This window comes from Nilaparvata lugens, chromosome 8, assembly GCF_014356525.2.
Source record: "Nilaparvata lugens isolate BPH chromosome 8, ASM1435652v1, whole genome shotgun sequence".
In the NCBI taxonomy this organism is placed as follows: Eukaryota; Metazoa; Arthropoda; class Insecta; order Hemiptera; family Delphacidae; genus Nilaparvata; species Nilaparvata lugens.
The window spans coordinates 998341-1026228 of NC_052511.1; the positions used below are offsets into that span (position 1 = coordinate 998341).

General features: G+C 33.2%; 1 protein-coding gene across 2 annotated transcripts in view; it reads left to right on the plus strand.

Moving 5' to 3' along the window:
- Positions 1 to 27888, plus strand: part of LOC111045823 (acetylcholine receptor subunit alpha-like) — a 433085-nt gene that overhangs the window by 342666 nt on the left and 62531 nt on the right. The window contains exon 5 of one of the 2 annotated variants that reach the window (XM_039433697.1): positions 9350 to 9530. In XM_039433697.1, the coding sequence (XP_039289631.1) occupies positions 9350 to 9530 (181 nt within the window). Of the gene's footprint in view, positions 1 to 9349; positions 9531 to 17311; positions 17493 to 27888 lie in introns of both variants that reach the window. The other variant, XM_039433698.1, reaches the window with a different exon arrangement.

Here is a 27888-nt window from a genome sequence, read left to right on the forward strand (position 1 = left end):
AATGGGCTCAAAAAATCAAGCTCTTCAACATTGGTCCAAGCATGCACTTACATTCCACTGGGAATGTCCATTATCTTTTTTCTTGAAAATCCATCCACGAATGATTGGCAATAAATGTTGCATCACTAAATCAACCAGTCGAACTACATATTTGACATCTCTGAATCACTGAACTGTGAATTCCACAATGGAGGAAATTATTGATGTGATATTGAGGAGAATCAACCTATTGAACATTCCTATCTTAGCGTTGCTCCATCATTAGTAACTTCTGTTCAACATTATCATCTATTATTTTCACATTATTATCCTCATCATTGTGATTCCTCATTCGATTGCATTACTGGAAATTTTATTGTAAAATATTAGTACATTGTTCAATCCTGGTGTTTAATTTTCAAGGTCACCAGAACAAACAATTGCTTCGTGAGCTTCAAAAACTTTAAACTCATATTTATTAATCCATTCGATGATACACAGAACACAATTCATTAAAATGATTGGGGAAGGACCAACAGGCACAGCCCAGAACTGTTCTTTCCCCGAATTTTGATTTATACACTTTAGTCCAAAAAGTAGGTTTTGTTCCATACACTTTTGAATTATTGCGAACAATATTATTGTTGAAGTTTATTGTGAACTAAGAACCTTCCGTAATACATGTTTCTGTACAAAGTATGATAAGAATGTGTCTATTTCGGATGATTTCCAAGGCTCTATGAAACTTCAATCGATGAAGACAAAGGGAACCTTTCCTTCACTCATATATGTCGCATACTGCTTGACTTTCGCTTCAATCATATTGGAGGTACACATGCGTTGATGCGCTCGTTGTGTTGTGGGAGAAGACCAACCAGCCAATCGCCTCCGGCATCCCTTATTTGGAAGTAATTTGATGGAATGCTGCCAAGCCATCACAGCTGAGCAAACAGCGTCAAGGTGACTCTTGCTGCTTCCTGGCCTCTGCCTGCCACTGCCACCTACTTCAAGTCAACACTACACATTGACACAGTGACATCCACTTCATACTGTCAGCGTCCATCACACACAAAAGCATTCCTTCCCATTCAACGAATGCTGACAGGCAACAGTTGATCTCACTGCATTTAGTAGTTGGTCAACACTAGTGAGAGTCACTTAAAACTGTCAGTATTCCTTGTAGATAGATGGGGTCGATGCTCCCAGTTCATTCAAATGGTGGCAGATTGAAGTGAGTTTCACTGTATACCGATGCTTTTGGGGTGGTCACAAAGCGCAACTTTGCACCAGTCAGCGATGCGATCGTCTTATGACGCCCCAGCATGCCCCTGGGAAATTATTCGATTGTGCTGGCAAGCACATTGTTTACTGTGCATCTCTGACCATGCCCACCTATACATTGTATTTCCAAGTTTTGCTGCATATATTTTCGTAGGGATCATCTTCATGATGTGTGCCTTGATTGGATTTAACGATACAGTAAGTGATCTTATTGATTAGTCTTCATTACTGAGATTGCCAAGATGAGTTCCAAGTCGATGTATGATGATTAGTAGTTTGTAGGTGGTATTTATTGACCGAGCGAAGTGAGGTCTAAGATTCAAGTCGACGGTTTGGCATTTCTCTTAATGTTTAAATGTTTATATGTTGCGCATTTACGGCGAAACGCGGTAATAGATTTTCATGAAATTTGACAGTTATATTCCTTTTTTAATTGCGCGTCGACGTATATACAAGGTTTTTAAAAATTTGGCATTCCAAGGATAATATAAAAGGAAAAAGGAGCCTCCATCATACGCCACTCACACAACTTTCCTTGCCGTTATGAGAATTGATCACCTGACGCTAGGGTTCCCGCGCATCTCAAGTATACTATTCAAAGATTTGAGCCAGCTGGTGACAGGGCAATAACGCTGAAGACACACGAGGTGTGCTTTCTCTTCATAGTCAATCATAATAGAATCAACAGTTGCTAACAGTTTGCAATCTCTTAATGTTTAAATGTTTAATGTTTAAATGTTTAAATGTTTAAATGTTTAAATGTTTAAATGTTTAAATGTTTAAATGTTTAAATGTTTAATGTTAAATGTTTAAATGTTTAATGTTTAAATGTTTAAATGTTAAATGTTTAAATGTTTAAATGTTTAAATGTTTAAATGTTTAAATGTTTAATGTTAAATGTTTAATGTTTAAATGTTTAAATGTTTAAATGTTTAAATGTTTAAATGTTTAAATGTTTAAATGTTTAAATGTTTAATGTTTAAATGTTTAAGTTTAAATGTTTAAATGTTTAAATGTTTAAATGTTTAAATGTTTAATGTTTAAATGTTTGTTTAAATGTTTAAGTTTAAATGTTTAATGTTTAAATGTTTAAATGTTTAAATGTTAAATGTTTAAATGTTTAAATGTTTAAATGTTTAAATGTTTAAATGTTAAATGTTTAAATGTTTAAATGTTTAAATGTTTAAATGTTTAAATGTTTAAATGTTTAAATGTTTAAATGTTTAAATGTTTAAATGTTTAAATGTTTAAATGTTTAAATGTTTAAATGTTTAAATGTTAAATGTTTAAAGTTTAAATGTTTAAATGTTTAAATGTTTAAATGTTTAAATGTTTAAATGTTTAAATGTTTAAATGTTAAATGTTTAAATGTTTAATGTTTAAATGTTTAAATGTTTAAATGTTAAATGTTAAATGTTTAAATGTTTAAATGTTTAAATGTTTAAATGTTTAAATGTTTAAATGTTTAATGTTTAAATGTTTAAATGTTTAAATGTTTAAATGTTTAAATGTTTAATGTTTAATGTTTAAATGTTTAATGTTTAAATGTTAATGTTTAAATGTTTAATGTTTAATGTTTAAATGTTTAAATGTTTAAATGTTTAAATGTTTAATGTTTAAATGTTAATGTTTAAATGTTTAAATGTTTAATGTTTAAATGTTTAATGTTTAAATGTTAAATGTTTAAATGTTTAATGTTTAAAGTTTAAATGTTTAAATGTTTAATGTTTAAATGTTAATGTTTAAATGTTTAAATGTTTAAATGTTTAAATGTTTAAATGTTTAAATGTTTAAATGTTTAAATGTTTGAATGTTTAGATGTTCATATGTTGCACATTTACGGCGAATCGCGGTAATAGATTTTCATGGAATTTGACAGGTTCCTTTTTTAAAAAAATACAAAAATTTTGTATTTGAAGGATAATATAAGAGGAAAAAGGAGCCTCCTTCATACGCCAATATAAGAGCAAAAATCAGACTATAGAATTATTCATCATAAATCAGCTGACAAGTGATTACACAGATGTTAGGAGAAGCCAGTCTATTGCTGTATTTCCATAAGGTCTATAGTTTCAATCAGGTACTTGTGGATGAGAGTTCTGCGTGAGGTCTACTGTTCATAGAACTACTGGTATGTATTGAACAATATTATCCAGCCTGCAAGAAAGATTAACCACATGGAAATATTAATAACAGCTGTCACAAATAGCTTGTACAGGGAATTCCATTGATTACGTGGGTAGATAAATTTACTCTTTGCACAGATCTCATACAAGATTTATAAGTGATTGAGAACTTTCAAGAATGCCTCTCCTACAATAGCTTTATACAAACGCCTACTAAAATTGGATGTTATCACAAGCCTACATAACATATAGTTTAGCCTATATGAGAAACCATTTACAATAACTAGACTCCATATCTTCAATAGACAACATGAATAGATTAAGTTTTAGTGATAGTTTTGCTCATATCTATGCAGTCTCTCCAGTTCCCAAAAGGTGAAATGTGCCTCACATTATGATGCTGTTGACTTTGGCATTTGTGTGTGTACAAATATATAAGTATAATATTGTTTAGTCATAGGTAACGTAAGTCTATAGATTACAGCATGTGTTCAAATGGTCGCATACTAAACAACAATCACTAATCAGCGGCCACCATCATTTACAGGACGGATTTTCTGACCCTATTTTGCCAACAGAGAAAAACTATGTACATGGTCCAATTCCAGCTTTATAGCACGCAGTATTTTACATCGGCCAACACCCGTATTTATTCAGGATCTGCCTCGTATTCTGTCCCACTTCAGTCGCCGCGATTTGTTGTTTATGACGCCGAACGCAGGAGATGAAACCGACTATTTATTAACTGATAGAGCGATAAATTTCAATTTTTGCACCCAGCTCGGTTAATCTTCGCATATCAGCTCTTGCTTGAAAGCCATGTTTGTATAATGACGTCATGTTGTCGAGAAAGCTCATTGGTGGATTGAACTACCACATTTCCCCGTTATAATGGCGTCCCGTTATTAATGGTACACGCCTTTTGTTCATCCATAACAAATTAACTACACGATTCTGATGATGTCTTTGTTGTAATTAAATGATGGGATGGAGGCTAATGTAGTTAAAAAGAGATGAAGATGAAAATGTTCACCTAATTATGATATTCTCATTTTAGTCTCCAGGGAATCATTTCTCGGTTTCAGACGTGTCTATAGGATTTGAATTCTCTACTAATCTCCAAAATACTGGAAAGAAAGTATTGATGAGAATTGTGATTTCCGCTTCTTTATTTGAATGATCGGTTACAACTGATGTAATTATTAACCGATTAAAAATAATCTTAATTTTGTAGGAGACGAATTTCCTGGTTGAAGGATTTGAGAACGTGGCTTGCAGTGCCTATCCCGGAACTTTTTAGAGCGGCTGTCAACAGAGTTATTATTGCCAGAATGATTGCCAACATTTGGTAACGGATAAGAAGAAGAAGAAGATCTATTATATTGAATTCATGATATTCAAATATTTAAGTAAATGGAATATTCGAACCTTGGAAATAACAAATATTCTTCTGTGTACTCATTCATTGTTGGCGGTGGTTTTCCACACAATTCATTGGAAGGAACAGACTACACAAAAACTGTTTCACCCTACTGTGAACGGAGGTGGTGTTTCTTCTCTCCTATGATATTTGTTAAAGTTTACTGCTATCAAATCATCTACCCGTATTTGAATTCTTGATGGGTTGGGAGCTTTTAGTGGATTCGTTCATTCAAATGCACAGATTATCATCATTGTCACCTATTCTAGCAATGATGTTTTTCCGATTACGTCTCGATTCGAACTGCCTTTTCACTGAAAATTATTCCCCCTCCACGAGCGTTGAGCATAACTTCCAGCGGAAAAGTCGAAGCTGCATAAAGGTCAATGGTCGTACAATTCCCAAATACAGTAGCTTTCTTAACAAGAAATTGAAACTTCATTTGAAAAATGCACGAAAATTGCTTTAATTTCGACAACTAAGCAACAAGTTAGCAAATTCAAACAAGACATAGTCAATTCCCACACTAAAAACGCAGGGTTCAACATACGGTAATAATCAAAGTTTAAAAACCTGAAAGATAATATAAGATACACAAAAACAACTACAATAATACACACTCAATATACACACTATTACACTACTACACAGACAGTTAGAGCTCCATCGTTTCCCAAGGACAAAATTCTATTTGATGATTGGAATTTCATCAATACCCTTATCAACTTGTTATGGAGGAAAAAGAATAACTATCACTGCTCTTTGTCGAGTACAATATTGTTGCACAGACGTTTGTGATAGCTTTGTTCCTTTCATGAACAAAATTTCACTTCACAACAATAACTTTTCAAAAACGAGAAAGAAATTCTCAGACTTCATTAGACAGAATTATTGATCGATCGCTATTATATTGGTTGGAAGAAAACGATGGAGCAGCAATCATTGAGTTTAGCGGCACGAGCAATAAGTTTAAAGGGTTTCACGTTTCTCTGTCGCTTTCTGTTGAAAAAGTCTTCATTTCCTCCTCCCGAACGGCAGGAGTCGGTTATGCTACTCCTGCTAGCTTCAAGTGACGTGAAAATTTCTTCTCTTTCAAAAAGACTATCGTCTTTGGTTCATGGTCCTTTTTTGTTTCCCTCTATCTCTCATACTATCTCTCTCACACACAATTTCTCTCTTCCTCATACACTCCCTTTTTTCTGGCGTTACATCCTTCTCTCTCCCGCCAAACGTCTTAGACCGAACAAAGGGACTTACTACTTGGGTACTTCGCGTTATTGAAAACGTCTTCTTTCCAAGGCCGTCCTTTTCCCTCTCCCATTCGACTGCTGCACAGTGGAAACAGGATGGCAGAAAAACAGGCCATCTCTGTCAATTGTAGAGCAAAGCACACCCCATCCCATATTGTGATTGACACCGTGCGTGAGTGGGGAAAACGTCGTCTCGATATTTTTTCCCCGAGTGAAAATTGGATTCTCCACTCGACTGAATCTGCTGAATTACAATAGCAATTAGTTTTCCGATACCTTGAGCCCTTGAGATGAAAATAGCTCCTTGAAAAATAATCTAACCAGAAATAAATTTCAAATTCTCAGGGCTGAAAAGCAATTTTTAGCTATTACAGATAAAAATATGAGTGAAGCACGAGAAGTGATTGTTTTTTCATTCAAGTGGAAGACATGAGCCGACTCTAGCTAGTCTAGGAATGACAGAGTTGTAATATTCATTCTCATACTAGTGGCGATAAGACAGATTTGATTTCGTTACGCATATATGAGTGAAGATACAATAATTAGTTATTTGAATGGTAGAGATTGGTACCGCCTTGTTGGGTATCTTAGGGATTCTCTGCGTTTTAGGGAATGGTTGGTGACGGAATTCAATAGCTAAGATCGCTTAAATGTTTCTTTCCAATTCTATAAAATTACTCGAAATTTGATTTGCTTGTTAGTTAAATGGTCAGATTAGATTAAATTATGTTCTTTCCTATGTACTTTGGGTTTTAACATATTGATTTGAATATAGAATCGGTCACTTCTCATTGAATGGAGTTAGTTGATCTATGATCTTCAGAAGTCCGGTGAGGCTTTCAATGAGAATAAGATGTCCCTTTCTACTAATCCCACATGTCCAAACATTTTTTGAAGTTTGAGCAGTTCCCACGTATTACTGTCATTCTCAATCCTCATCAAATAAGTTATAATTCATGATATGATATTTTTCGATTAAAAGCCTGAGAAATGCAAAAATGAATGAGCTTGACTTAATCCCGGCTCAGAACAATGCCTGAGTTAATTAGCCACAATAATTAACAATAATTTACCTGTACATATGAACCTCGCGCATGCAAACTTGTTGGTAGATGTGGAGAATAACGTGATATATTGATTGAAGACCATGAATAATCAATTGATCATAACTCAATCTGTCTATTTCCTGGTATTAAAATGATTATTATATTTTATCCAATTTTGAAAATGAATTTTTCGAAAAATAACTACTAGAATATAATTCAAGTCTAGCAGAACAACATTAGTTTTCCGGAATGAAGAAATAATAATACCAATTGATTAAATAATATCTGATTCCATAATACTGTAAAAACATAGAATGTGTTAATGAATAAATTGACATAAAGTTTGATTGGTTGAAATACCGTAATGTGCATGTGCACTTCAGTGTGAATAAAAATTTGATGATTGTGTTCTTGTGCAGTTTTAATCTGGGAGGCTCTTATGATAACATCTCAATTTTCAAGTAGGAGTAGAATCCAATATCAATTCTAACAACTCTCACATTTTTGATACCTTCAATTAGTTAGTCCATTTCAGTATATCTAGCTGAATTGAATCACTATGTCTTGCAACAAAAACTAAGCACACAGAATTACCTAAACCATACTTTGACTGATAAAATATATCCATCAGTGCTGTGTCGGCTTATACTTCAATATTATTAAACACAGTAGTGTTATTGATAAATATAGATATTGATCATGTTGATAGCCTGAGAATGTATATTTATTTAATTCAAGAAAAGCAATAATCATCTCAATACATGAATTTACTAGATAAGTCGATGGAAATCATTATACTTCTTTCACCTCCAACCCTTAAAAAAATGTATGAAATACTTTCAAAGCATCAAACTTATAAGATTAATCGATATTGCAATACCTCCAAATACTATTCTATTATTTTATTGTCCTGAATTATTTATTGTCCATGTTTTTAATCTGCAGGGTTGATTTTTGGTGTTATAAATGTTTTTCCTAGTAAGTGTGCTTGGTAGAGATCAATATGCTGCTTGAATTCTTTCTCAACTGTCGCCTTCCCCTTAGGCATAATTTTTGGCTTACGTGGTGTTTTTTATTCTTTCAAATGCTCCTCAACACCTTTTGAACATTAGTAAAACATTAGTTCGATATTATTCCTTTTTATTGTACTAGAAATGTTACTTTGCACTATCATCCTTCAGAAAGATTCAACCACCTTCCTAATCACAACTCCAAAGCATTAAATATTATTTTTGTGGTTGGTAATATTTTTCACCGACATCACACATACATGGATTTTATTGTTTCCCTCATTAACACTAGAGCTTTGCCATTTTCTGTGCCTTTCAATACTCTATTGGAGTGAATTAATTTTCTCAGCATTTTACCTTATTCCTGTCCCCATATTTAGCAAAAAATCTATTGAGTACTGAACTTTCTTAATTGAAGTTTCAATATTTTAGAAATCTAATAATTCATTGCTCCCGTATATTTTTCAAAACTCTTTAAAATAGTCATATTTTTATATGGACAACGTTTAATTTTTCCGCCGCACTCAATATTTCATATTCCATGCACGATCATTTTTTTAAGTTTTCTAACTAGTATTTTTGGAAGAAAAATAGCACAAGGACTACCTTATTATTTTATCTTCTATAATGTTATTGCATTAGTGTCATTTGCATTGTAAATGAATAAAAATTAATAAAGTACTTCCATTCAATCGTTCAACAGACACTCCTCATCCTCGTCACTTTTTCATTTTTTAAAGTATAAGAATAACTCATCATCCTGTTTTCCTACAAAATAGTATTTTGCGTCGTATTTTTCCTGTTTCTCTCAAACATGTTTTCTAACTATTTTTTGAATCATTGTAACAAACAGCAAAATAATTTTTGTTTAGATACTTTCTTGTAATTTTTCAATCCTTTTAACAAATGCAATATTATTATTCAGATATCGCTATTTTTTTAATTCCCTCTCACGAATAATGAATTATGTTTTTTTATGTGAAGTATTTTTATGATGGCGAATAGTGTTTTTTGTGTTTTGAACTCATTTTCCTGACGAGAGAATTTGAAAAAGAGCATTTTTGTTCATTCAACCGGTTGCGATTTGTGATTTAGTGATTTAATCTGAACTCACCTCTCTGTCGACTGAAAATTGACAAATCTCTTTTTCATTTGGTCGACCGGTTGCGATTTTTTGTTTGACCTGAAGACAGGTGTGTGTGAGTACGATACGAGGTGTGTTGCGTGATGATTTCAGCGCTGACGGAAACTTCGAAGTGACGCTAGCGACGAAGGCGACCATCTACTATCAGGGCCTGGTCGAGTGGAAGCCACCCGCCATTTACAAATCGTCCTGTGAGATTGATGTTGAGTATTTTCCTTTTGATGAGCAGACGTGCGTTTTGAAATTTGGTAGCTGGACCTACGACGGCTTCAAGGTAGGTCCCCAGGGCGACGCTGCCGTGCAGTGCACGTCTCAGAGGTTGGCCACTTTATTCTTCACTAACCATTCATTCGCTCACTCTTTCTGAAAAGTCAAAAAAATTAATAAAAATATCTATTCACTCACTTTTCACAAAACATCTGAATAGAAATAATAGTAGAAAGTTTATTTTGACGAAAATGATCATTAATAGAGAATTAAAAATTTTTGTTTGTTTAAAGAATAATGTAAAAGTCGATACGTTTGTTTGTTCTCCAATTTGAGAATGAATTTAGGTATACCGTATATGATTCACCAAGAAGAGTGAACACAGTATTCTTATCTTCCAAGATAAGAAGAAAATTATTAGAAAATCTATCACAAATAAATGTTTGGAATACCAAAACTGTACAGCATTTAAAACAACGCTCAAGGTTCATTCGAATTGGAGGTATTCCTGAATTGGAATGGAGTGAGAATGTTTAGCCAAAAAATTGTAATAATTAATTTATTGCCTGGGAATAAATTATCTGAAGTGATTCAGTTTTGAATATTCCAGTCAAAAATTCAATATTGCTGATGTGGAACTGAGAAAAATTTAAGATTGGATATAGAAATCCTTGCTCTTTCACTAAATTCAATTGAAAATACATCATCGATTAATTGGTTGATCATCATTTTAATTTTAATAGATCAATAGAACTTCAATTTATTTGAAGAACATCAATATTGAAATGCATACAGAGTAATAACTATCCGAAATATTTGGATTATTGAAATCAATTTAGAACTATTAATTTTTCAAAAGAATTCTGAGAAGTACCCCTCCCCACAATTTGTTGTTTTCCGTGAATGGACCGCGGAAGCTCGCCAAGACTTTGAAACGGACCTTCATGAAACTTAATTGCTGGTGACCACTGATCTAAGTCACTTCACTCTTCCTGATTGAGAATTTTATCGGTATAGTTCCGTCTGTTTCATAACTACTAAGAATCTGAATTATCAGATAAAATTATTTCTAGTGTTGGAACTTTTAATATTAATGTCTAGTTACAAGTCTAAAAAGTTCAAATATCTCATTTTCTGAATTAAGCAACCAGAATTCTATCCACGCATTGTAATTTTATGTAATAACTTGAGCAATAATTAATGAGTTTTATTGGAATAAAGTCGCCAACTTCAGGTAACTGTCAGGTTAAACTGTCAGGTATAAGCAGTCTCACTGACTGCTCTGTATGAGTACTATGGAAATATATACTTCAATTATAATTTGATGTATAACCTAAAAAGTGTATATATGATTGTCAGTAGAGATATTTCTTGTTGATCAAATTCTAGATCTGACATGTTTTTAATTTTTCCACACTGTAGGTACTGTTTAGATGATTATGTGTTGTTTTCATTTATTCATACAAATATTAAAATATTATAATAATAATATGAAAAACATAATAAATCCATTATCCAGAAATTCATATTCGAGTAGGGAGATGCTGATGACTCCTATTGAATTTATTGCATCCACTACACTTACCACTTCATTAATTATTGATATGTCAAAACAAATAATAGTGCTGTAGGGAATGAATGCTATTCATAATGTTCCATAACGTTGTAACACTCTCGTTACCTGCACAAATTATTAAATCAAGCAATTACATCAATTGCTTTGTAATTTGATTCCGCCACACGCTAAATTCTGAATCAATAAATTCAACTGGGCCAAGCACCTCTGCTTGTTGAAAAACAGTAGTGCAGAGTTTAGCATTGTTAATGATCAATTAATGCGAAGTGAAGTCTCTTATATTACAGGTTCCAGGGTTCAAAAGATAATTGCTTGTTGAGTTCTGAATTAATAGCATTTCCAGATGAAATCTGAAATGAGATTGCGAATCGCACCGCCCCCTCCAACTCCCCCCCCCCCAACCTGTCTAATTAACATTTATGAATGTACAATTTGCTAACTTCATCCACTTGTCTCTGTCTTTCAAACATTCTCCATCTTGGTAATGGTTACTTTTGAATTTGCAAATCACTTCCCGTTGACATGAGCTGAGCTCCCCCTTCAATACTGACGCAGTTACTGTTTTCGAGTCCTGTTGAAATGCTAATTGAAAATTCAACTCGAATATTCACTACTTCATGCTCTTCTGTTATGTAAATGTATGTCATCCGACTTTGTAACAAGTCCATAAGAATCATCTGTCTCAATTTTTCTGTCTCCCATAAGTTTATGATAAAATACAATAATTGAAGGAGTCTACTTATTTCAAATTAGTATTATTACTTTCCTTGCCCTATTACCATAGGTTAGGAAAGTATTGCTTTCCAAAAAAACTAAGGTAGCCCAATTTCAATTTTCCTATGTGTGTGTGTGTGTGTGTGTGTGTGTGTGTGGTGTGTGTGTGTGTGTTGTGTGTGTGTGTGTTGTGTGTGTGTGTGTGTGTGTGTATGTGTGTATGTCTGTGAACACGATAACTCCATTCCTAATCAACCGATTGACTTGAAATTTTAAACTTAAGGTCCTTATACCATGAGGATCCGACAATAAGAAATTCAATAAAATTCAATTCAAGATGGCGTAAAAAATGGCGTATAATTACTAAAAAAAACATTTTTTCACGTTTTTCTCGAAAACGGCTGTAGCGATTTCCTTCAAATTTATATCATGGATAGCTATTTATAAGCCCTATCAAGTGACATGAGTCTCATTTCTGGGAAAATTGCAGGAGCTCCGTAAAATTCTTGAGAAAAATGGCGGATAATTACTAAAAAAAACATGTTTTACGGTTTTCTCGAAAATGCCTCTAATGATTTTCTTCAATTTCATACCCTGTTCAGTTATTTGTCAGCTCTATCAACTGGCGTAAGTCTCCTTCCTGAGAAACTAATGGGGGGTCCACCCCATCCTAGAGAAAAGGACTTTGCAACCTCCTTCTCTTGCGTGAGGTAGGTAGGTAGAGCAGTTTATAAAAAGAACACAGATATTTCAGATAGATATTTAAAAGATAGTCGAGATATTTCATCTGTAGAACAGCTGTTTTGACGACTTTAGAAAAAATCATCGAATTTCACAATTTACACAAAGGAAGAAGAACTCTGAAAACAATTATATATACACATAATATACAGTAGTCTGATCGTAGTTTCAAATATGTAACCGCCAATCATCATTATGTTATTCCCCCAAATTATTCTCGTTTTAGAATGAGGATTACAGTTCAATGAGCAAGGGAAGTTGTGTGAGTGTACCACACCAGATTTTCTATATAGTTGAGGTATTATTTACAATGAACCTCAAAAAAATTTTGAATACTAATTTATTAATATATTCCATTATCTTCAGACTGATCAAAAAGCCTGATAAACGTAACAATTTTGATTGATTGAATCATTTCTCATTACTATAGAATTTCAAATCTATCAAGAGACAAAATTAGTTGGACATGATAATAAGCTAGACAGACATTCTCTTGCAGTAGGCCTATTGCTGGTCAGAAACATCCCACATAAACATTCATCTGCTGATGTACGTATCTTAAAATGCTGCCAGTTTGTCAGTGTCTATGTCTTATAAGCAATTTTAATTCTCAAACGGTACTAATTCCAATCAACTTATAATTTTCATATCATTAAACATATAATTCGATTATTCTGTGATCATTAATGATCCGGAATTTTGTTGTTACGAAAATTTGTAAACTCCCTGAGAATTTTCCAACCAATTTCCAAAAATATTCCTATTTCAATGACCAACGATTCAAATGGTAATACGAGCAATCCAACAACTTGTTAGTTTGAGTGAGGGCTGAATTTACAGCCACTAGTAATGCTATTAGAGGTGATGAACTGAAAATAGATGAGGCACGAGTTCCGTCCGTACGTGATAATTCAATAAACTGCCCGCCGCTAGAGGGAGCTAGTGCTCCCCAGCGTCCATTTCAACTCTACTAAATAGTTTGTTCCGTTGCCGTCTATTTATCTTGAGTGATTAAAAATGTTTGAGCACACTTTTCAATTAGGATTCCTGTGTACGGGAATAGCTCGAGCCATTAAAGTAAATACACACATTTATTTTGTCAACTACTTAACTGTTACTACTCGCTACATTGCCACTTTAAACTGTTACTAACTTCAATCTCTCTCACTCCACCCTTTTACTCATATAATGTGTGTATCGATTCCATTCACACAAGTAGGGAATCAAGTCAGTGATCGGGATAGAATCAACAGGATCAACCCGGTACATTTTTCTCTGACTACACTCAAACACTCTACACTTTCTTAGACTACACTATAATTCTGACTCAATGCTTATCTTATCACCACCCAATCACAACTCTCAACTTTTTTCAAATATCCTTCATTCTTGATGATTCATTTCTAATCATTAAGTGCTATTTTAATGCTCAATTAACTCGAGTAAGAACTATGTTTAATCATTGACAGGAACTCATAATAAGTTTTGTATTTATAAGTGTTTTAATCACAACATAATCCTCCAAGCTCTTTACATGAGTCACAAAATTATTCAAAATTTTCTTTTTCAACTATATTTAATAGACACTGTTCAATAATATATCAATTCTCTCTACATGAATATTAGCATAATAGAGAAAAAATATCTGCATTATTCGTCTCTGATATAAGTCTGCATAGACGAGCTCTTAACCAGATTCACCTTACTCATGGAACTTTCTTCCTGCTGTACGCTCATCCATCAATAACAAACCAGCAAACAATGTCACTTTACTCCCAAACCATCATCCAAAACTGTCTTCCGTGAACGTATTAGTGAGCAAATTTGACATTTCATCATTATTATCACTACAACGGTTCTTGCATCTCGCTTTCCATCAATATACGTAGACAATAATGTATCATACAATTTACCATATAATTATTCAACAATGCATTTATTCTGAAACTGAGAGCTTCACGTCTTATCATTACGTCCACTAAGAAGAGTCATAAATCAATAACTTTATCTTCAGACGGTACATAATAATTCACTGTCTGGCTTTTAGATGATGAGAATTGACTTCGACTAGGAAAGTTTGTAGGAAAAAACAGTGATGGGAAGTTTGATGAGAATCAACTTGGGTAGCGGTCGAAGCACCTTTGATAGAATTCATGAGCTCCACCACTATTGTCTGAAAACACTTTAGCCCAAATGATTCTCAAGATGTACGTATTCCGCTCAGCCACAACTGAGAGCATCGAATACAAACTTGAAAGTCATTAGGAATTGTACTCGACGAATTGGACCGTTCCAACATCTAAGAAAAGCTGAGAGAATAGCCCAAGTCTATTCTGAACAGCGGCGAGGTAACTTCTTACTTTCAACTTTCTAATTTCCCATGCTCTTCGTCGGCCTAGGCTCTTTCTCATCCTCTCTCTCTCTCTCCCTCTTCTCGTGGAGAGCATAAATCAAAATGACTGCTTCATCTTGTACATTATCCTTCGTCGACAGAGGAGACTTTGCAGAAGTTCATTAATATCGGAACAATCTCATTCTTGTGTCGAGCAGAATACTGGGAGAAAACATTAGTGGAACAATGCAACCCTCACACACACATACTAAATTGTTCATAAGTTACCAAGTCAAACTTACTCATTGTTTGTGTGCATCAATGGCACTCTGACTGATACCGTTGCCGAGTGCTGACAAAGCAATTGTTTCAAAGCTTTTCATCCTGAACACCTATCTTGATATTAAGTTATTGTTTCTCATAAAATGCATTCCACACTCCAAGAAAATTAAGGTAAAGGAATTCAATGTGGTGGAATTTCTGTAGGAGTAATAGTTCTTATTGAGCCAAGTTATAGAAATGTTACTATAAATTATTATATTAGTTAATTATAATACAGTATTACCAAATCTTAACTCATTGTTTTCTCCACCTAATAAGAATACGATGGAACGGTTTTTTGGTTTCAAAGTCTCAACTTGCAGTTATTCAAAGAGTTGAATGTTCTTACATCCGATTTTCTCATTATTCACTGACAATCATGAGGTTGGATAACAACATAGTTTCCACTTTGAAATATTATTTCAGTCACATTGAAATATTTTTACAGTGGCTGAGCAGTAATTGATAGTTCACAATAGCAAATTGATCCAATGTGAAGTTCTGTTTGTAATTATTTTAGAAATGCAGTTTTAATGCCTATAGATTCAAGAGAGTGAATTATTATTCCCTTCCAGAGAATTGGGGAGATTGTGACTGTAGCATAAACTGTGCAAGCGTATTTTGAAAACAAGCCAGCTGAATGAGAAATCAGCATTCCATTGACAAAAATGTTTCAGTGAGCTATTCTTTCATTATAAAACCAATCGCTGTTCCCCATAGCAACACTCTTGTGAATCAGCATTGAAAACTTTTGCAATGCTTGTTGAATCAGAGGAGTGTTTAGATGTCGATGTGAAATGTTTCAACCAAAAGTGTATTGATATTCTGTCACTAAAATTGAACAGTCAACAAGCTATGTGAGCCCTCAACACCCCAGGGATCTGTCTAACTGCGTCACGTCTCTCATAAAGGTTTTCAACTCCTTCCATTTTCCTACCCACTTTCTTCACAATGATAACCACAAACCACAACTCTGTTCATATTGTGATAATATTTTGTGGTGATGATCATTATCACCAGGGAATATCAAGACAGCAAAAACATTCACTTTCCTATCAATCTCCCAAAGAATAAAATTATTGTTCTGATTAGTTGAAATTCAGGAGCTTCAACAAGCGAATATTTTTTCGATTAGAGAAAATGTTGACTTCAACTAAACTATCTATTTATGTTTTTGAATGTATATTTCGGTTCAAGGAATAATCTTAGATTCATTGATTTCTACCGCACTGTTCAATAATATTATTCACCACTTCAAGGAATGACGTGAAATAATTATTCATTAATTTCAGGATGAATGCAATGTATTGTTCCATTATATGTCTGAGCAAATTATAAATTTCCACGGTTTGATTGTACAGTTGCTCAGTGGAATGATTGAGAATCTGAAATGCATAGTAATCGTAATCGATAATTCCATTCTATAAGATTCTAATCAGATTCTTATTCCAAGATCTAAAACTCTTCTCGAAGTACTAAGCATAAATTTCAATAATAATTTCCATGAATTTAGCAGAAAATCAACTCTGATCTAGATATTTGTCTTCCTCAACGGACTATCAAGGAGCCAGGTGGATCACTTTCTTATTAGTTTTGAGATTGGAAAAATAATAATTCAAGTATCACTAAAATCCTATTGATAAAGAGATTGCGAAAGGTTTATTACCTTGCAGTTTGCGTGATGCCCATACTCGATAGTTACATATTCTTTTCAAACACGAAATGTATTGGTTCATTGTACAAATCCATTCATATATCTTTACAATGTTGGCAAAGAATAAAGTATGTGATACTAATGACTTGTATGAAATAATCAACAACTAGCAGGTAAGAAGTAACATGCCTATGAATTCTATGAATACAACAATTTGTAAAAGTAATTTTGCAACAATCAATTATTGAGATAACAGTTCATGTCATGCTATATTTTGATTGATATTATTATTACTGATACGGTATTATTTCAATTTATTTCTGATGTTATTGATTCGCATTGATACTGTTGTTTTCCTAATTGATTTTTGATTGGAAAGTGTAGCCACTAAACATTACAGCCTCGTCGCAGCAAGAAGACACCATAGCAGTGGACCAGCCGTGACTCGCAGGTTGACTCGAGTTGAGTGTAGTGCCGATAGTCAGTGGCTTTCTGTTTGATTGTTTGCAGCGCGGACGGCAATTACGAGGTGACGCTGATGACCAAGGCTACGGTCTACTCGACCGGCATGGTGGTCTGGCAGCCTCCCGCGGTCTATAAGTCCAGCTGTGCCATAGACGTCGAATACTTCCCTTATGACGTGCAGACCTGTGTTCTCAAGCTGGGCAGCTGGACTTATGACGGGTTCAAGGTGACGTCACTGATCACTAACAGCAACCACCATCACTTAGCGACAGATCCGACATCTACTACCCAACCGATAACACCCATTTGAAACTGTGGGCTGTTGTTGCGTATCATCCATTCATTTGACTGATTGATTGATTGATTGATTGATTGATTGATTGGGAGGAGTCTGGAATGATACATATATGATATCCATATAATTCATATATGATAATACCGATATATCTGATATCGGTATAATCATGTAGCAGGAGTCGAACATTCATTCAAGTCATCTTCAATGACTTGACAAGTAATGAAAGCTCCATTTATTTCATGTTAATAATTCGTCAAAGCTATTAGATGAGACAACTTTAAAAATAGCACATTTATAAAAATACAAACTCTTTGTCCAGATTATAACACATTACATTCAGATTATTGAGCATTGTAAATTCCTTTCAATTTACATTGAATATAGATGCTTTTTAAGTATAATCCTTCATATCCTTGCCCAAAATAATTGAGAGAATTCTTACCAAGAAAAACTTACTCATTAGTTCAGCTCTTTTGAGTTTTGGTAGCTGATAAATCAATTCTGGGAATATTGACCAGGTACGGTGAGACACGAGTTTCAATAGATTTGGATAATTTTGAATACTGTACGTATTCTCTTGAGGATAAAATTCTCAAAATACAGAAAAATCATATACATTATTATCTTGCTCTCATAAAACATATACTCTAGTTTAAAGCAAAATTTTACAGAAAAATAAAGCGCAGTGACTGATATTGAATGTATTCATATCAAAAATTATAAAATTAAATAATACATAAAGTTGACGGAACACACCCCTGACTACTCAACATATTTCTCAATGGGTCTCACCCAATTCACAATTTGTGTATCATTATCCCAATCATCACTTCCATTCTTCAATTGGAAAATAGTTTTAGAACTATCTCTCCCACGAAAGTGTTCAGTTGATGAGTATGCACCAAATACGACTAATTCTATTGAGAAGAGTCTCAGTCTTCTCTTTGTGCCTTTTTCATCAGGTATCAAAAATGATGAGTGATTACGAACATTAGGCTACCTATATAACATAAACTGAAAGGCCAGCAATTGATGTAATACTAAGTTACAGTATAAAATATATTGAGTGAATAATGACTTGAGATGTTCTCTCAATATTATCATCATAACTGTCTTAAATTATTAGGAGCATCATCCTATAAAGCAGTTAATTTGAAATAATGTAGCAAACTCTGATAAAAATCGTATATCTAATACAAGTATATCAATCAATAAGATAATCTTATTCTTGAATTTCTGCTTCCAAAATGATTCATCTAAATAATTGCGGAACAAACTCAATAACAATTTCAATATCCATGACTCAAATGTTAATATGCACTGTTAATTTTTGAAAATGTTGAGTTTATCAAATCAAAAAATCAAGATACGCATCATCTCTGATATCATTCACAGTAGAATACAACTGGTTTCAATTGTCTTTTTGCTCTCTCATCATAATATTCGTCTTTTCATATCAACCCGAATGAATACCCGGTTCTATCACTTCTATATTCTGCAAAAAATACTTGTCATTATCGAATTCTTTTTCAGGGATAAAGCGGAATAAAGGTGAAGTAAAATTGTTGGGCAAGTTGATGCGTTATATTATCATTTCATCTGTTCAAATTCACTCAAGTTTAATTTCATGAGGATCTTACCCCAAAATTGCTTGGAATATCTCTGGATTTGACTAGTTGAAAACATAAGGGGAGCATTTGTCCCAGGGCTCTGTTTTTGAACACTTGTGTGATTATTATGATTATCATTTGGAGAACTAATGGTATCGTAGCTCAGATCAATTAATTCTCGTGAAAATACTTAATCGATTCAAGATTCGGAGTTAGATAGAGGTATTTTTATAGGGAGTGATCAAATACAAAACTAGACGTAGTAACAGCTATTTAATTTGTAAGAAACAAATTGAATGGTTTATTTTCTTCTTTATAGCTACTGTGAATGAGATCATATTATGAATTTTTTATGAGTTTTGAAGCTTTTAGCTTACAAATTAAGCTTTATAGATCATATTTGAAGTTACCAAACAAACGAATACAATGAATAAACACATTCATTTGCAGTTATTGCTATTTTCACAGTTGAAATTAATATCTACAATAATTTTAATTCTACCTGTATTCACATAATCATAGGTGAATGACAGTTCTGACATCAAAATTGAGAAGCATGAGTTTGTGCAGGCTTGAGTAAAAATAAAGCCTGAGATTCTTTTATTTATATTATTGCTACCGATTTTAATGAAGAGCATAAAAGCATCAGAACAGGAGCTTTCATCCACTTGCAATGTATTAACTTTTAATTTTTCACTTCCACATTTTTTTACATTTTCAACTTTCATCTAGAATTAGGATCATGGATTCTCATACATAGAAAAATTCATTTCATCTCATTCTATAGAATTTTTATTAGCACTGAAAATTCACACTATAGTCGCTGGGGGGGACTACAAGTGTAGAATCCCAAATTGAAAGCTAGGGATAATTAGATGAAAACCCAGTTGCTAGAAACTCCTCTCATACTTTTCCACAATTTGAGTTTCTCTCAAGTGATAATTTAGTAGCATTTTGATTCCAAATTCTCATGAATCACTCACTGCAATCCATTTTTACAGTTTCGCACTCACTTGGTTCTCTATTACCGTGATCATGTTCCATAAGCAGCAACATCAGAATACATAATTTCATGAACATAATAATCAAAATGCATAATTTCAATAATTAAGGTTTTTTGCTAGCACTATTTCTAATCGATTCAATGTTTCAAATTAATCAGGATTTTTAAGGTAAAACAGACTTTCAAGTTTGAACCTTCTGTAATCCAATATACCCTAATACTACAGTCGTACCATATCATCACTATACAGCCGTACCATTCAACGTATCACTGAAGAATACTTGAAGAGATTCGAATAGAAATGAATGAGAAATATTTCCAAGCACATGCTCCTTATTAAAGTTAGATTTTTCTATGTGGGGATGAGAGTACTATTACTATACTGTCAGTATAGCCCAGTAATACCAGTGATATGGTACTAGTCAATATAGTGATACTACCAGTGGATCTTAGTCGGTTTGTACGTTGTAATCTGCTATTAAAAGTCCATAGAAATATCAATTGATTGCATCAGTGATGTTAAAATGTTGTTTATTTTTCAAAAAATGATCATTCCATTGAAAATCTTTCCGATTCTCTCAATAGTTAACGCATTGGAGACGTTTATTTCATATCAGTGAGAAATCATTGATGATGGAACCTTGGATAGAGCATGATTATCATATTGTATTTGACACTCGGATAGGAACCAGTTGAAACCACAACAATTGAAACCAGTTGGAATATATATATATATATATTGCCCTCATCCTTTATTTCTATTGAAAACATTCAAGACTTATGTGGAAATGGATTTTGTTCATGATTTCCAAGAGAATCATATTGGTGTGGAATGGATTGGTTGCTTCTCGGAAATAATCTTTTATTCTGAGCAGAAAGGTACTTATATTTTTATTGATTCTCTACTCCCAACCATGTACGATATACTAAAAAACACTCTTTGTCTCTCTCCTATTTTTCTCTCAATCTCTTCTCTCCTTGCTCTCTCTTTTTTCCTATTCTATCTTCTTATTCTTTTGTCGCTCTCTTATATTTTCTTGCGTAACAAAATTCTTCCACTCCCATAAACGTCTTCTTCACTTCATCACTTTTTCTTTAAATTGTTTTCCCTTCTAATTTCCTTGAATACTCTTTCTATTAAGCTTTCTATTTAATATTTTTGGAAATGTTCCGATTCATGAATCAAAAGTGGAAATTTCATACTATTAAAATCAGAGCAGACTGTCAATTTCCATCACTTCTATCTTGTTTTTCTCTACTCTCTTTCCAACTGTTTTCTTCTCTCACTTGCTTTTCTCTGTCTTTTTAGCTTTTTTCTTCAATATTCAACAATATATTTCTCACAGTCTCTCCCTAGTGGTAGAGCACGATGAATTGTGTTTCTGAATTTCTCCCACCAATCTCATTCATTTGAACATTTTTCTTTACCTTTTTTGAGCTTGTTTCCGCTCCATACTCCTGGGTTACAAATGAGAGACTGTTTGAATCATTTTTCGCTTTTCTTGCTTGTCTGTTTTCCTGCAGAAGTTGATGATATTTCTTCCAAAACTCCTGGAGCATTCAAGTAATTTGCTCAAAGCCTTCCAAGAAACACTAATATTTGTTAATACAGAAATTGTTCTGCATGCGCCTCAATTTTGATTGTTTGTTTGATCTGCGAACTTCATCTCTAATAATGTTGAGTATTTTAGTATCGCGTTTTCTCATGACATACCTCTATTCACAAATTATCTGATACAATTAGCAGATTTGTAAAAAAAATTATTTCAACAAGTAATATTAAATCATCCTAAATATGGGCGACCTCAACTTCTAAACTCTACCTTCCGATTCTGCAGATGTATTATTTTTCACGAATCTCAATAATCCCACATATGTATATTCTGCAAATTATTTATCGAAGAATCACAATTACACAAAAACATCAGAATTCTAACCATAGATTGCTGAAAAATGGAACGTATGAGTTAGTAGACTGATAAGAAAAATTGAAGAAAAATGAATTGGAAATAAAATCTGAAGGATGGAACGTGATGATTTCTCAACTCATTACATAAAATTCATCCTTACTCCTGATCCTACCTTACCACTATTTATGTTGTCATCAGTCATGTTTCAATGTTTTCCTGGCATTCATTCGATTGATTTTTCTCTGTCATCATCATCCACTCCACTATCACTGTCATCATATCCACCCATATTATGTTTGTATTTGTCGTTACCATCGTGTATACTAGCGATGTAGTGTTTTTTAGACGTAACAATTTTCAACACAATACACACAACACACACTAACACTCGACCCAAAATTTATTAAATAATAGATTCTATAAATTACGAAGAAAATCACCCTGACCAAAAATCAAAAACAGACTAACTCAATTCTAAACTCTTTAGGCATCTAAAGTCATAAATACTTGAGAATTATCGAAAAAATTTTAAAAAATGTCATTCTTAAACGTGAACGTGGCAGCAAACACAACAAAGGAAAGTAATGAGCCTAAAAATGCTCTGTACTAGTTGCTACAGACTGAAGCCCCGAAAATAAATCAAAAGTGCATTCATAATTTTCAAAATACTCATAAATTATATTTAAGAATGTTTTCATTTGAACAGCATTTATTAATGCTTAACAGTTTTCTAATTCTCAAAACTTTATCTCAAACTCAAAACTCAAGTTGGATGGGAGCTCCTGTTTCAAGCTTTCTTGCTGAGTATAGATACCATCTATACTATTAATATCCAATATTATTTCACAGTGGAATTCAGACATAATTGGATACATATAAATATTTTCTATTTTCTCATTGCACGCGCTTAAAGCGTCTTATATGAATTCCATTGTTATGTCTTACTTATTTCAAACGCGATACATACTTTTCTTTAAAATCAATGTATAACATATTCTATAGCAGATGGAAATGCTGTAATTAAGATAATGGGAAGTATTATTCTCGCATCATCAATCTAAATAGAATAGTATTGATTGATGTGGCAATCGATTTGACTGGTTTATAGATTTTTCTTCTTCAAAAATATTATACTAGGCTAATTCGTAAAGAATAATCCCGTTTCTAACCATCGATGAAATTAACAAAAGTCAACCTAAAATATAATCAAGGAGAAGCATAAGCAACAACAGTTTGATGAAAAATAAAGTTATGAGGGTCTATACTGAAACTACTGACATTCGATGTTCAACTTTGATATATCTCAATGAAGAGAGGATCAATCTTTTAAATACCTCTACGATATCATCATGTCCATCAAAACTCTGAAGAATCTTGACATGCAAGTCCAAAAAGGAATAATCTTCAATATGTTGATATTATAGGCTGATAATAGAGAATAGAAGAAAGTGGTACATCAAAATTCCAATAGAATTTCCACAGGAAATTCAGAAATTCATAATCCAAATAATGTTGATATTATTAGAGAATGAAGTTTCTCGTTTCTCGCAACAATGGAATCTCAACCCGGCTCTATCGAAAACATCACGAGTTCCGGTTCAGAAAGTGTTCGCGGAAGAAAATGGGTGACATTCATCAAAGTGAATGATTCTGCACTGTCAACCGTCATTTTCTAACAATAAAAAATGCGCGAATCAGTACTTGACAAATGGTCGTTGGCCGGCGAGAACTGAGGCCGCTGTCACAACGTGTATTGCTGCACATTTATCGTCTCTCCTTCCTCCTCCTCTTCATCACCCTTCTCCTCCTCCTCTTCCATGCCATATTTTCCCCAAATTCGATGATCCTCTCCCGTGTGTCAGCAAATAAAACCTCACCTGGCGGTAGGCATTTCCAGTTTCCACCCTAACATTTTCTGCCTCATCCTGTCGAGATCTTTTTTTTCTGTTACGTGTCCTTTATAACTTTTTTTTTATTTATTTATTTATTTATTCCTTGAAAAAGCATTACAATAATTCACAATTTAGAAATATAACAACAAAATGAATCAATAGGAAATACAAATAAACATAAGGAACTACTTCCCCAAAAGAGCAAGCTCGAGCTTGGGGAAGGAGCAGCCGTACTTTGACTACTTACTTATTATTAATTAACATTACAGTATATACATTAACAACTAAAATCAAATCCTTTCAATAAACAAGATAAATCAGTGATGCTATAATAGATCAATATATTTACATACAATATGTGTTAGATGCAACAAAATTTGTAAATTATAATAATGACCTGATATTGCCTAGCCCAGTGTATAACATGATATAAGATGTGGTACAAAATGGAATCTATTCAATTGAAATCTATTCAATTAACTGCCCTTTATAATGTTAATCATATCAACACAATGGTACTGTTCAGTCATTCATTGTCGTATTTCCATCAAATCATTGAGATTGTAGCAATAACCATATCTGAAAGAGATAATCTGTAGCCACATTTATAGCAATTATATTATAGGGCATGATAGGGAAATTAGGAACTCTGCAAAGTATAGCTAATGATTTCCCTCAAAAGACCAATAATCAACATATAGATGGAAAACTTTATCTAAATGATTTTCATTATTACAAGGTCAGGATAAACCTTATTCCAAAACTCGAATAGTCAATGATAATGATATTTCCGCTTTCTCATAAGATTGAGATTTTCTTTTGCCTGGTTGGTGGAAAGGTTCAAGTTTCACATTCAATATAGATTGTAGATTGAGTAATATTGACGTATCAAGCTGGCGAGTTGAAAAGTTAGAATTTCCAAAATCAAAGATTAATTTATTTATGGAAGAATTTTGCAATTTTTATCGAACAATATGAATAAACTTATTTTTTCATTTGTTTTATTTTTCATTTTGGAAATTCTAATTCTTCAACTCGCCAATTTGATACGTTAATTTTACTTAATCCACAGTCGATTATTATTATTATCAAGTATTCTATAATCTATCATCACTCATTAGTTTCATCAATCTACCATCAAGACACTCTAGCTTGTCATTGGAAAATTATGGTTCAAACAAAATGAACCATAGAATTGAGAGCTACAATCATTACAAGTGAAACAATCGAAATATCGATTTTTTATACCCGTCAGAATCTACTTGCAGATTCCCTATTTCGTGCATTATATGAATTTGAAAAGGAACAAATGTATTTAGATAAATATACAAATTGAGATAAATATACAAATTGGGATAAATATACAAATTGAGAAAAATCTTTCATCAGAAGATAAATGGAGAATTGATGTTGTCAAATTCCTGTCTTCTAGGTAGACTCTCTTTTCAGTAATACGAATTTTTACGCCTTAAAAGGTTTCATTCAGTTTCATAGCAGACAAAAATCAGGAGTCAACGTATTTGACGGAAATAAGCTTTCACTGAGCGTCACTGGCAGATGAGGAAAGATGGATTTTTATTCAAAAACAAGGAAATGAAAGCTGCATTTACATGGAAAGCATTTTCCCATCACAGATAGGTGAGCTTGTAAATAGCTAATTCTCTTCCTCATAAAATAGTGCGAGATTTGAGCCCATTAGGCTATCTTGACGGTATTTCTCGTGATATTTAAGCGCTAAAAATCAATCAATATCATATATATTAAATATTCAATTTTAAGAAATAAATATTCTAATATAAATATATCAAATATTTAAGAAATATCAGATCGGTCAATTTACTTGATCCCATTTTTATTTCAGCATCTCTCTTACATCAGTCATCAATTATTATTCCGACTTCATCACAAACATATTACTTTCCTCTTCTACAACATCCACCTTCAATTCCATCCTTTGTTATTCATTCTACTGCCGAGAAAATCTCGAGACCTCTCATTTGAATTTCGTTTCGAATTCTCAATTATTACTAACTCCCTTTCAAAACGATTCGGGTGGAAACATTCAAATCAGGCGATAATAATCTAATAAAATTTTCAAAGAAACGGCTTCTCAAAGGGTTTTTGCAATTTTAAGGTTGACTTGTTAGGCAGAGATTCCAAAATTATCGTTATTTGATGCAAAGTAAAGCTTCTTTTCATGTGTGTTACTAATTAGAAGTATTGGAGCGCTATCATTTTCCTTCTCTGGAATCGGTAATGGGTCACTTTGAAATTTCAATTCAACTTAAAATAAGTCATCAGTTGAAAGTTAGATCAGTGTAATCCTCTTTACAGACTTTCCAATAAATAATGAAGGCTTTTAGAGTGCTTCAAATAAGAAGAGATTAGATGGAAGTGAGAGGAGTAAATCAGAGCAGTAATGAGAAAATAATTGGATAGGAAACGTTTTGATGAGAAGTTCAACTTGTGAACCAGTTTGTAAACTGTTAACGGTTTGTTAATTCGTATAGAATTTCGCACAAAAAGCGTATAAAAGTATACAGGCACAATACTTTGGAGTCAAAAAACCGAAGTTATTTTTGGATAAGAGCTTATCGACTTTACTTCCTTTGGAATTCAAGAGCAACAATATGATTATAAATAGTAATATAGTAATAAAAATATAATTAGAGAAAGAAGGATCAATTCATGCATTTATCTTTTCTCAGTTATCTCCATATCCACTTTTACGAGGAAAAAGTCACTCTATGAATAATATTAATGATATTCAAATGATCAGCAATTCGAATAATATTCATTTCATCAGCTATTTTTGATAATGATTTGGTGACAGTAAGAATCAATAACTGAGATATGTAGCAAATAAATCAATGAAAATCTATATTAAAATTTTCAATCATTCAACTTGTATCTGGGTAATCGAGCAAAACAGTGACAAAGATCATTCTCGGTATCTCAATGGACATGAAAAGGCTAACAGCAATGATTAGGCGAAAAATAATTACGTCAAAAAGTATAAAATCCCAATCCATCGAAATACGAACGAACTGGATAGGATGAGATTGGCACTACATATTATAATAGCCGTTACACAGCTTTTCCACTCGAGTATCATATTGGAAAACATTCGAGAAATTGATATGACAACATTGCCCTTGTAGCTTATACTTCAGTAGCCCAATAATCATTCACAAATCCATCCAACAATTTTATCTGAAATAGAATAAAGAGCGTTTGTCTTTTCAGTCACGCTCAGAATGTTAGCAAAAGTACAGTTCAATGGTGAACGTCGCTTGAAAAATGCGGACAATAGCGAACGAACGAATTCACTCATATATGAAAGCCAAGGGGGGGGGGATTTCATGGAAGATTCTGCGACCGAATGAAATTGATTCGTGCTAGTTTGCGTGCGAGAGTCGTGAGGGTTAAGTGCGTGTGTGAGTGACGGAGAGAGGAGAGTGTACTTTTAATGACTAAATGGAAAACGAGCAAGAGAGAGCTGCTTTCATTCATCTGCTGCTAGAAATGTTCCATCACTCTTGCACGCGCTGTTTAATTGGTGAGATGTGTTCCTAGAGGGAGATGTTTGGCGCACGCATGCAGGGATGAATAAATTAATTGAGAAGGCGTTGAAGACCGAAGCGACTTTTCAAAGAAATTTTTAAAGTGGAATCTGAGTTTGACAATTATCAGTGGAGCGGCTGTCGAATTCGATGTCGATAGTTGTTTGCAACGTTATTTTAACAAATAAACGAATCAGATTCCCTTGAATAGACTCAATAATGAATTTCTGTCAACAGAAGAGTGTGGAATCCAGTTAAGTTACTCATGTGCAGAAAATTTTATTGAAACTGATAATAAATTTGTATGGTGCTATTTATGTTATTATGGCGTTATTATCAGTGAATC